The sequence below is a fragment of the Mastacembelus armatus genome, chromosome 1 (assembly GCF_900324485.2).
Source record: "Mastacembelus armatus chromosome 1, fMasArm1.2, whole genome shotgun sequence".
Lineage (NCBI taxonomy): Eukaryota > Metazoa > Chordata > Actinopteri > Synbranchiformes > Mastacembelidae > Mastacembelus > Mastacembelus armatus.
This window is the reverse complement of record NC_046633.1, coordinates 10793998-10806340: the sequence shown is the minus strand read 5'-3', so window position 1 is coordinate 10806340 and position 12343 is coordinate 10793998. Positions and strand designations below refer to the sequence as shown.

Below are 12343 nucleotides of genomic sequence, written 5' to 3'. Positions count from 1 at the left end.
CTGCAGTTAAATTATCCATTTTCTTCATCTCCATCTTCAGTCATCTCCCTCACTATATACAACGAAACATGAGAGTTAAAACTCCCCTTGTGGTCCATATCTTCCTTCTCTTCTCTGCCCGTATCTATACATCTCCCTGTTTTTGCAGTTGTGTGGTATACAGTACACCTCGCATTGTATGACTTTGCCCTGGTCAGCTGAAATCACAAGTAGCTGTAACATCTAATCAGAGAGAGGATGGATGGCAGCGAGGTAAAGCAGTGAAACAGTGACAGAGCAAAGAGGATGGGAGCTGAGGATTGAGTCAACCTCCCACCAAAACCACCATACTTAACTGACAAATAAAGAAACATTCAGCAACCTCATGAGCTGTAAAATGCCAATTAAACAAGGAATAAACCTTACCCAGACAACTGATCAATATTCATCAACCAATTAGTCTGCTCTTTATCTAGGCCATCATTTGATTACTCATCAAGAGGATGTCGATTCACCAGATTAATACCTTTAATCCCTACTTCTCATTACCACTGTTACACACACACACACACACACTTGGTTTAATCTTCTCAGAAGAGCACCCATGGCCGTAAATCACACTGTGAACTAATCAGATATATACCAGGCAGCAATGGGTTATGCTAGAAAAGAAATAGTTAGTACAACATGGTGTCTGCTCGTGTCAGAGATCCAGGTTGTTTATAGTTGCTCTGAATCACGACTTAAAGTGTAGGGGAAAACCAGCCATTAGATTGGAAAAATTCAAAATTCAATTGTTTAAATATGGAGATTACAACCACCTGTTGTCAGATCGTCTCTCCTGGGAGACATTTATATTGTGGCCCTTGTATGGATTTAGAAAAACGGACGTAAAATTCGATTGAAGAATGAAAAGAGTTGAAGGGTTTTAAACATTGCCTTAAGTGTGTGTGATTGTTGGTTTCAGACTGAGCTTCATCTATTCAGAGATGACTTCAATTTGTTTAGTAAAATATTTGCAAACTTTCTGTTGATCAGTTGATTAATTGGCTAATGTTTTCATTTTCCAGTGTAGCGCTGATGGTTAGGGCAGGTGCTAGTAAGAGTATGTCTTCCAAGGGAAATGAAAGGGGAATATAGGATGAAAAACATATGTTTCTATGTGTATGTAATTGTGTGTGTGTTTATTATAAGTGGACAAAGTCCATTCCTATCTAAATATGAGTCGAGGTTGGCACAACTTTCTCTTTGCCTGCTGTTTGGTAAATAGCACAGGAGAGAACAAACATGGCTTTCTATCTCAGTCCTTTTTTACCACACACATACACAAATTACTGCTGAAATGGGGTCCACCATAATTTTTTCCTTGGTGATCGTGTTGAAATATGGGTTCACCCTGGCATGTAAGCTGCTTATCCATTTAGCATACATGCTTTAACACTGTCAGGGAGGTCAACATAGAGGAAATTGGGAGTGTACAAATAATTATATATTTATATGTATAATACACTTAATACTTGCTCTGTGTAATTGAATCTTAGCAGCCATTTCCGAAACACAGGGTTCGTGTCCAACACACACAAACTGTACATGCAGGTTTGCACACAGCCTAGAAACTTCAAATGACTTTTGTAAAATGTCAGGCTCCACTGGAACCTTTAGTTATTTCTATCAATATACATGAACATGTACACAAACACACACCAATCTAAATGTAAATCTTGTAATTTTTTCCTTCAGGGAAAACTTGCTTCTCACCACCTTGTGCCTCTCACAGACACTGATTTTTTTTTTGTGGCTGTATTTTAAGGAGCAGAATGGTGGATTGAAGCACTTCAACCTACAGCTTCTAGCTCGTGTGTGTGTGTGTGTGTGTGTGTGTGTGTGTGTGTTCATAGATGAGGTTAGAGGGGTATGGACTAGAAAGCTGATGAGATATTGAGAACAGATTAGTCCTTTAGTGTGCCAGTGAACAAGTGTGTATTTCTGTGTGCGTGTGAACACTAATAGCCGCTGGTCTGATCTGATCTAATCTCTCAATCAATGACAGAACAGCTTTCTTTCAACCCTCAGACCGCCACAATCACTGATAACACCATAATCCACACTGCTCTACCACCACAGCACACACATACCTACCATTTGTTTCAGCTACGTATTAATAGTGATTTTCACACAGCTACGTATTAATAGTGATTTTCACATGCTCCTGTGTGGTCACGTGTGTGTTTTCCTTTATGTGTGTGTGTGTGCAGTTCTTGGCAGACCTGGAGTCCAACCCTCTGCTTCGGGACAGCGTGGAGTGCCAGCGACTGCTGATGGAGGGAATGAAATATCACCTCTTACCACAGCTACGACCCGTTCTTCAGAGCCCTCGCACCCGACCCCGCAAGGCAACGGTTGGAGTCATGTTTGCTGTGGGCGGCATGGATGCCACTAAAGGTGGAACAGTCACCTCCACAAATCTACACATGACCAGAGAGAGTGTTTGCCCAGTTTAGAAGCTAAATAAATGCAGTCTAATACGGCAACACTTCATGAAGGTTGTAATATTCACGTTTTGTTTTGAATGAGGATCGGGACAGTGTCATCAAACACTAAACATCATAACCATGATAAAGGTCAGAGTTATTGCGGGTGTTTTGTGTTGGATCACAATAACTGGCAAATGTTTTAATGACGTACCACATTGTATCATTAAGGAAAATAAAATTCACAGAAATGTTCTCCTAATCAGTAACACATAATTATAATTTGGCATCTGATAATTATGAGTTTAAGGCAAGGAAATTTTATTTGTGCAGCCCACTGAACTAAGCACAATGCATTAGACACAAAGACATTAAACAGAAGATAATGTAAAAAGAAAGAATATGAATGAGATATGAATAAATTGAATAAACAAAATTTGAGCACAGCATAACCCTCTTTGTTTTATATGTTTTTTCCAGGTGCTACAAGTATCGAGCAGTACTGTCTGCGTCGGGACACATGGAAACAGGTCGCTACCATGAGTGGGCGGAGACTACAGTTTGGTGTAGCTGTCCTTGATGGCCGTCTCTACGTGGTAGGGGGCCGAGATGGACTCAAGACCCTCAACACTGTGGAGTGTTACAATCCACACAGCAAGACCTGGAGTGTCATGCCTCCCATGTCCACACACAGGCACGGCTTAGGTGAGCACCTTCTTTTAAACACAAATGCGGCACTTTATTAATAGGACAGCTGTTTATAAGGGGATTGAGTAAGGTGTTTGAATTTTGAATCTGCCTTATATAAGATCAATTATGGGGAAAATAATGAGTTGCTGGTGTTTTTTGGTATTTTATTCATCCTTGATTGAAAATCATCTTTTCACCATGAGGTCAGTTTCACCTCACAAGCAGATAGTAAGAGATTATGTATATCTTGTTTAAAGGGCACTCTCCCCACTCATTCCGCAAGCCTACTATTTCAATGCCAAAATTTGATTGTGCGAAAGGAGCTAGAGCTTCATACACACATCTGGCAGCACAGATGTTCTGGCAAATAATTCCCTTGAATATGGAGGTGTCAACATGCTGGTAAATCTACATGCTTAATGCCCTAGATGTGGCCGCACACATGATATAAACTCACACCCCTTGTGTCTAAAACTGTGTGTTGTGCAACCTGGTATTGTTTTGGTAAATTGCCATGATTTAGTCATGCACATGTGTTTGTGTTTGCAGGAGTGGCTGTCCTAGAAGGGCCTATGTATGCAGTAGGTGGACATGACGGCTGGAGCTACCTCAGCACAGTAGAAAGGTGAGGCAATACTTCACATGGCTGGCTGGCTTTTTTGTCTTCAAAATTACCCAAAATAATTACGTGATTATCAAAGCAATTACCGATAAATTTTCTGTTGGTTGACCAATTGTTGTTGATCCTGTACTCTTTGGTGTGCAAGTCTGAGAAGCTGTTCACACACTTTCTGCTAGGTGGGACCCCCAAGCTCGCCAGTGGAGCTTTGTTGCAAGTATGGCTACACCTAGAAGCACCGTAGGAGTAGCTGTACTTAATGGCAAGTAAGTGAGCACACAGATCAAACCACATATGAATTCATACCTCTACATTACATTCAAGCTAAAGGTTTAAGATTAAATACTAAGACCTGAATGAATCCAGCTGTTTTTCTTATGGAGGGATGTACTAATAGTGTGGATTACCTTTTAGTCTTGTTCCTATTAATGGTGAATCCATTTTTTGAGAGTCACTTTAGACAAAAGTATGTGCAATCTTCATGTATTGTGATGTTGCACATGCATTCTTCCAGAAGTTACACAAAAATCACTGTACTAAATACATTTTTACTGTACTGAACTGTACACATGTAGATGCTGTCCTTCCCTAGATATGGCTCTTTATAGTAAATAGACATTGTATGCCATAAAAAGAGCCAATTAAGGTGATAAACTCAGTGCTCGTAGTTTTAAACACCAGGACCGATTCATTTTTGTATGATCCGAAACATAAAACTGTTCTTTACCTGCAGGTGAACCCATGAGGTTTTGGGGTTTTTTTCAGAGGAGGAAAATTTAGACATAAATTCTTTTTCCAAATGTGAGAGCATATTTACAACTTCACACTCTGACAGAGTTAAAGATATGTTACTATGACTGGTGTGAAATGCATCGCTTTCTGCACAGCCGTGATGTGATATCAAACAGTAATGTAACTGGCCCAATACTCAGTCAAGCACACACACAACGATACAGTTTGTACATATTAATAGTTGGATTTGATCAGTTCAAGGCTTGAATCTCATCACTTTCTCCAGCAGCTGACAGCAGAATTTATTACTATTGCAATATTACACTGTTTTTATTATTCCGTGCCTCAGAGAGAAGCTACAGAGAAAGGCTTTATAGATGCTAATTAATACAGAAACAACTGATTTGTGTTAACCATGCCCAGCAGTGGTGTGTTTGTGCATGGCTGCGTCTTTTTTTTTTTTTTGTGCAGGCATGTATGTGTATTCTCTGGGCTCTTTGCCTGATATAGCTCATTACTTGCTTGACTGGTTTGATGCACTTTTTTCTTCACCCTCCCAACTCCACATCCTTGTATGCGTGTAGAGACGCACACATTGAGTGATTGCTCAGGATTGTGATGCCCCAAGAGTGTTGGCTGATTGATTTTTTTTTTTCTTCTTCCCTTTGACCCCCAAAAACCTGCACACAACACACACACAGACATACGCACACAGCACCTTCTGCCATCTGTTTCAGTGGTACTAAATTGAAAAGGCAATTCCAGACTTCAGAAATGTGTGTGGTTTGTTTGGCAGATGTGTGTGTGTGTGTGTGTGTGTGTATGTCCAGAGGAATGACACCATCTTCTGTCTTCCTCAGGTTGTATGCTGTAGGAGGTCGTGACGGCTCATCCTGCCTGCGTTCAGTGGAGTGTTTCGACCCTCACACCAACAGGTCAGCAATAAAGGACTTCATTTGACCAGAATTAATTGTCATCTCATGCTTTATTTCCTGCCTCCTGTCCTGTCTGTTGAGGTGTCTCTGGGCTTTTAAGGTTATTTACCCACAGATTAAAGGGGACTGCTATCCCTCTTAGGATGTTAGATTAGACTAGACCACATTCAAACATCTTTGGTTTAAGTACATTCATTATGGTCTCCTCTGGAAGTCCTGAGAGAAGGTTCTTTCTGCTCCATGGCAAATTATCCCCTTTTAAAGGCTGCCTTTTTCACCTTTCGTTTTGATGGTTACAACCTCCATCTACAGGTGGAGTGGTTGTGCTCCTATGGCTAAAAGACGTGGAGGTGTGGGTGTAGCCACATGGCATGGGTTTTTGTATGCCATCGGAGGTCACGATGCTCCCGCTTCGTCCCTGGCGTCTCGGCTAAGTGACTGCGTGGAAAGGTGAGTCTATATGTATCCATGTGTAGGTTTATTGCTGTTTGATTAAGGAGATATGACAAATGTAATTTTTGTTTAATCTCTATTTTATATGTCTTTTATATGGTTGTTCATTGTGTGGATATAATATTATCTTCAGAAGATAATGCTGAAAGATGTTTTTGTTTGTAGGAAAATGGGACAAGTCTGATGCAAAAGTGGCAGTATATGTTGCTGCTGGCCACAGTATTATTATTTTATATTAACACTAACATTTTTAAATACTTTTAAAGGAATACAATGGGACATGTGCTGACACTAAAGGGTGTTTCTCTGAAGTACTGAACTGGAGTCAGGACATGGTTAGTCTAGCAAAAGTCCAAAAAATACACTTACCTGCAGCTCTAAGGATACTTATTACCATGTTGTATCCTGTTTAACTAGTGCACAGAGAACAGTCTGTGCTTTTAGCACGGCATTATATGGGTTAACACCTGACAAACAGTTTACAACACTTTTGTCCCTCAGGTTGTAGTTGCAGTTGCTGGTTAAGGTTAGAGACTTGTACTGGCAGGAGGGTGCCACACCTGGCCACCCCCTCAGTGATGACAAGACTGCACCCAGCTTTTCCTTGCCAAGAAATAGATACAGCACTTCTATGAAAGCTCCAAGTTGTTGTTTCTACGTTTGTTTGTGTATGAATTAGTAAAATGATGTTTAAGGTACTACGGCTAGCGAGTTTCCCCTTGCTTTCAGTCTTTATGCTAATCCAGACTAGCTCCTCCTAATGACTTTAGCTTTTACTTAAGGTACAGACATGAGATTGACATTGAGTTTCTAATCTAATTCTCAGGCAGGAGGTGAATAATTTCTCAATTATTTCTTTAAAAAGACGTAATTTATTCAGTTTATCACTCAGTGTGTTGTGTGAACCCATGTATATCCTTGTGTGTGTGCAGGTATGACCCTCAGACAGATGTGTGGACAGCAGTAGCCCCTATGAGCATCAGCAGAGATGCTGTTGGCGTTTGTCTCCTTGGTGACCGTCTCTATGCTGTGGGTGGTTATGATGGCCAGGTGTATCTCAATACTGTAGAAGCTTACGACCCTCAGACAAATGAGTGGACACAGGTATACACACTAATACGCAGTGGTATTCACAATAAAGTTGATATATAATACACAGCCACAGTTTGACTTTCTTGGAGCTCCTCTGGCTAGTACCTTGTTATAGGTATTTAATTATGTAAAGATGTGCTTTCAATATTGTCCTTGTCACAGCAGCAGTAGGAGGTAGAGATGATAGTTTCAAAGATGAAAAGTCTAATTCAGCTGAAGTCGCACTTCAGTTTATTCCCCATCTTCTGCATAGCCTCACAGGATTTCCAACCAAAGTTTCTTGAAATCTGCCATTTTTAGAATCATGCACCATATTGAGAACAAGAGGGTTTTAGGTGGGCCGATACAGAATACAGACAATGTTTAAATTTACACACAGGGGGATGAGGACAAACTCAGATAAGACGAGACGTTTAGGCCCTTAAATGTGTCCTCTGTTCATTGTCAGAAGTTAAGAACCAGCAGGGGGCTTGTCTGTCCTCTCCTATTAGCATCACTTTCACCCTGCTTTCTTTAGCACAAAACAATCTTCCAAGACACATTAAATGAGTGAAAAGTTTATGTTTGAAAATAAATGAAAATTACATGAAAGCAAGTTTGGACTCTGTGTAGAAGCAGTGGCTACAAAAACACAAAAGTGCAAATAAACACACAAAAGAGATCAGAATTTCACTAAGCCAAAAAAAATTAGGTGTCTCCTGTAGGAATCAAACACTCGTTTGTTTCAACATTTTGATACATGTTGATAGATGTACAATGCTGATTTAAGATGACATATAAGTAAGTATTAAGGAAACAAATGGATGTCAGCCTTTGGGTCAAAAAGTCAGAAGATAAAAGTGGAGGAGGTAAAGAAAAAAGCAAAGTAGAAAAAAACATATTTCCTTTCAGACTTTCTTTTAACCTTAGCTTTTTGTTCTTGTGAATATCTGGGTAATTTTATTTATTTTGGCCTCCAGATGTAACTGAGGAGAAAGAATTACAAGTTAAACTGCTAACATCCCATAAACATATGCAATATGTGATGAGGGGTCCAATCTGAACATAGCTTTGTTTTAGTTTGGGGTTTTCAAGGTCTATGTTCCAGAAGTACTGACTTTCTTGTGTTTTCTTTCAGGTAGCATCTCTATGTCTGGGCAGAGCAGGAGCATGCGTCGTGGCTGTCAGACTGTGAAATGAAACCTGAACATTTGATGTTTGATTGACTTCACCTAATGTGGCTCAGAGACCCAGCTCTTTGTCATCAGTGGCAGTGTAATGTACCATGTAAATCAAGAGAGCTGTCTCTCTATACTGGGGGAAAGGAGGCTGAACACTAAACACTCTTCAGGTTTTACACCTCTTCAAAGAAAACTTCACTCTCCTTAAAGACTTCCAACAATTCATTTTAATGTTTGGGGTTAAGTTGTGTGCCAGGTTTCTGATAAAGTTTTCATATTTAAAAACACTGATACCCCCTGCCCCCAAAGTGAACTAATACCCACAATTAAGACGAATGTGCAGTGTTTATCTGAGCATGACAGAACTGCTGTCTCACATCTTTTTTTTTTTCTTGCAATTATTTTGGTCCTGTAGACAAGGTGGGACACACACACACACACACACAAACCTTACCTTTGCTTTCAGCTTCTATTTCTGCTGACAGAAGGAGAGGTGAGAGAGACAGAGAGGCACTGTCAAGACAGCTGAGATGGCTCATCATTTTATGTTCTCAGTTTTCCTAACAATATCTGATAGTGTCTATTGATGCTATTTTAATATATTCCGTATTATTTTTATGCTGCAGTTGGTAAGTGCTCTCTGTCTCTTTCTTTACCTCTCTTGCCCGGTGACAGATAGAAGAAAGACTTTTGACATAATCGGCACAACCTTTTGAACAACTATACTGTAAGGAACTGTGAGACTATTCTTTTCAGGCTAGAAGAGATCGTCATTGCTTAGCTAGTGTTTCTGTATATATGTCTTCCATGTTGCATCAGCTTACATCTGAAGTAGGCTGTGATATGCAATTTAGCATAGCTTTTTTTACAAGCTAAACTGGCAAATTATCCAACTTGTTTTCTTTTTATTTTTGCTTTTCAGTTGTCTCATTTTGTCATTTTTCACACGTCCATTAAGCGCTGTCATTGGGTTTAGCCTGGTATAGCTTGAGTAATAATAATAGTAACAATAATAACACTGTGGCCCTTTGTTGATCCCTGTAGGGAAATTCTGCTTTCAATTTCCTGCAGAGCACAGGGGTCAGCTATTTACCAGCTTGGTTTCATACAGGGTCAGTGGAGCTTTCCTACCTTCCAGCTACCTTCTTTTTCTCTGAGCACCTGGTGTATATCCTGCATATATGTGTGTGTGTGTGTGTGTGTGTGTATCTGTGTGTGTGTGTGTGCACGTGTGTGCGCACATGTGTTCGATGTTCAGAGATTGTAAGGAGTATATTTTTATCTCAAATGAGAATCTTCCCCCTTCCCCTCTCCACATCTACAATTCCCTGCTGCTTTCTCTTCATCCTCATTTTCCCATCTCATCACCACACACGCACACACACTTGGAAGCACACACATATACACACACACAACACTACATTTTAGAGCAGAATTGGACACCCAGACAAAATGAAGAGCAGACCATATAATGAGACCATGAATTTAATAAAGTTGATTCAGCTGGTGCCGACGTTTTGTTTGCTGTTACGTTCAAAGTGTTATTAGATTTGATGCTGCTGCAAAGTATGTGCCATGAGCAGAAAACAAGTCCCATGAAACAATCTCGTGCGCTCATAGTTTGTGCTTGTTCGAGTAAACTTACACGACAAGAAGCATCAAGAACACACTGACAGCAGGTTGAGTACAGAGAAATGCCACTATCATTTTATGCTGTACACCTAATTGTGTTATTTCCACTGTTTGGTTCAGTGTACTCCTGCATGTGTGTGTGTATGTATGTATGTATACAATATCTACATGTCTAGTGTATAGAAAGCAAGCTCATGACAGTGAAAGGCAAAGTAGGTATCCTGTATAAACTGACGGATCTAGAGCTAATGTAGCCCCTGGGATTACACTTCTCGGATGCATATGCACATACTCACACACACATGTACAAAGGCACATTTTAACCACATGGCTAAAAGCAAAGTGCCCCAGGAGTCAGTGAAGATTGAAAAGCCTCCCATATTTGCCAGTATGACATCTAAAAAGCAAGGACAGGCAAGCTAACAATTCCCCACAGGTGAGCTGATGCCTAAATCTCTGCTGCATTATTCTGTTTTCCTGCCCTTCAAACTTGCCGACTGTCAGAGAGTTTGATTTCAGTCATAGGTTAAAAATAAAGACAGACATTCCAATATATATATAGTGTAAAGTATGTACATAAATAAGTATAAAACCTGTATGTGGTGTTTTTGCATTATGCTGTATATATTACAATAACTACTAAATATAATATGTTATTGTGTCTTTGTTTTTGTACCATGAATTCAGATAAAGTGTTGTAATAAAATCACAGTTGGTGAGAGATGGTACAGCTGCTTATTTCATGTTTTTGTACCAGAATATTCCACCTCCACTTTTACAGTATCATTTATGTATGTACCATATATGCTCCTATAATCTGTTATTATGGGATTTTTATACATTAAAGTCAAGATGTGATTTAACATTTGTTTTTTTTTGTTTGTTTTTTGCTTTTTGCCTGTATAAAACACTAATGTGAAGCAGTTTAACGGTAGCAGTTAAATTGTGTTTATGATACAGATGTTTTGGCAAGAAGTCTACATTTGTCACAGTGACTATAAAAGCTATTATGGTGTAAATTTGTATGTTTATATGTGAGTCCTGTCTCTAACAGCATCTTCAAAACAGCCCCAGCAACTTCAAAGGTTTCTATGAGATTTCCACCATATATTCTGCATAGGTATGACTGTTTTCTGTATAAGTATTGCTCTGGATTCATTTTTCTGGGTCTGCAGGTTCATGTAGGGCCTCATTCTTAAGTGTGGGTGCTTTAACTTAGAAGCTGCACCCTAAGCCAGACAGGGCAGCAGGTTAAAGTGTTCACTGAGTGAAAAACAAGCGTGCAAGGAAAAGGAATGCTCACAATTTACAGATGCTTTAACCCTGTGACAGTGGCCAGTAGCCAACTGATTCATTCTGTTATTTATTGCAGTGGAAGCTTTAAATCATAACCTGCTCTGGCAAATGGCTCCTGGTAGCGCTGAGAAAAGACGCCAGTGTCCTTGTCTTGTCATCATAACAGTCCATTACTCTTGACTGAAACAACAGAAAGAGCTGGACTGTCTGACCCCACATGTCCAACATCTAAATGCAGAAGTAACACACAACTGGTTGTTTTCTCACAGTAGCTTCAGTGCTGTACAGGGATATGTTTCAGGTAAGGACAGTGAGTTATTATAAATTTATGCTGTAGAGACAGATGCTTTTTAAACCCACACAATTTTATTTTCAGTTGTTATGGAAGCCCAAACCTTCCCAAGATACTGTACTCAGTCATGCTTAATTTGGACAATTATGTTTGAAATTACTGTGATGGACTTGTGACCTGTCCAGGGTGTACCCCTGCCTTTCACCCAAAGAGAGATGGGATAGGCTCCAGCAGACCCCTGTGACCCTAAATAGGAAAAAGCATAGAGATATGATGTTCATTCTAGACCTTGGAAACACTAAACAAAACAGTCTTTCCACAAGTTCCATTTAGTCTGCTGGCTTCAATATAGTAAGGAAGATAAATGGACATACAGTAAATAACAGACTTTCCATGATTCATTGCATGATTACGGGAATTATTTTAAACTGATATATTTTTATAAGTATTGCACTACCATAGATTTACAAACAGCATCCAGCCTCTCTACTCGCTTAACTTGGGTTTCCTATCCTATTGGCAACATTCATTTTTCACCAGTTTTTCTGTTTCTTTTCTAATTTTACCATTTTGCTTGGACATCATACAGCTTCTCCCTTCAGTGCATCCTAATGAGGTCTGACTCAGCAGGGTGTAAACTACCATGGCATGTTGAAGTACAGTCAGGAATATTTGTGTCACACAGCTGGCATTTCATCTCCGCTCCCAGCTTTGCAAAGGAAAATGAGCTGTCATGTTTCCATCAATACATGAGAAAGTAGGTCTTCAGAAGGTGCTGTGTCACCACAGTGTTTTCTGCCAGTTCTGTTTTAGAGTCAACAATGAACTAAGAGAAGGGAAGGATCAGTTGAGCTTGATTTATTTCAAATGAAGGGATGGATAGTCTGTTCAGTACTGAGTTACAAAAGCTGAAGATGGTTCTTTAAAAACATCAATGATTAATTATATGACAAGGGAAAATAAGATGGGACATCAAAATGTGACACTGGACA

General features: G+C 39.7%; 1 protein-coding gene across 3 annotated transcripts in view; it reads left to right on the top strand.

Annotated features, from left to right (window-relative positions):
• klhl5 (kelch-like family member 5) overlaps nt 1-10491 on the top strand; it is a 52744-nt gene extending 42253 nt beyond the window's left edge. For all 3 annotated transcript variants that reach the window (XM_026304114.2, XM_026304113.2, XM_026304112.2), the window contains exons 6-13: nt 2235-2421; nt 2931-3155; nt 3690-3765; nt 3939-4025; nt 5352-5426; nt 5739-5876; nt 6812-6983; nt 8089-10491. In XM_026304114.2, coding sequence (XP_026159899.1) covers nt 2235-2421; nt 2931-3155; nt 3690-3765; nt 3939-4025; nt 5352-5426; nt 5739-5876; nt 6812-6983; nt 8089-8145 — 1017 coding nt within the window. In that variant the 3' untranslated portion in view covers nt 8146-10491. The remainder of the gene's footprint in view (nt 1-2234; nt 2422-2930; nt 3156-3689; nt 3766-3938; nt 4026-5351; nt 5427-5738; nt 5877-6811; nt 6984-8088) is intronic.
• Nucleotides 10492-12343: the final 1852 nt, after the last annotated feature.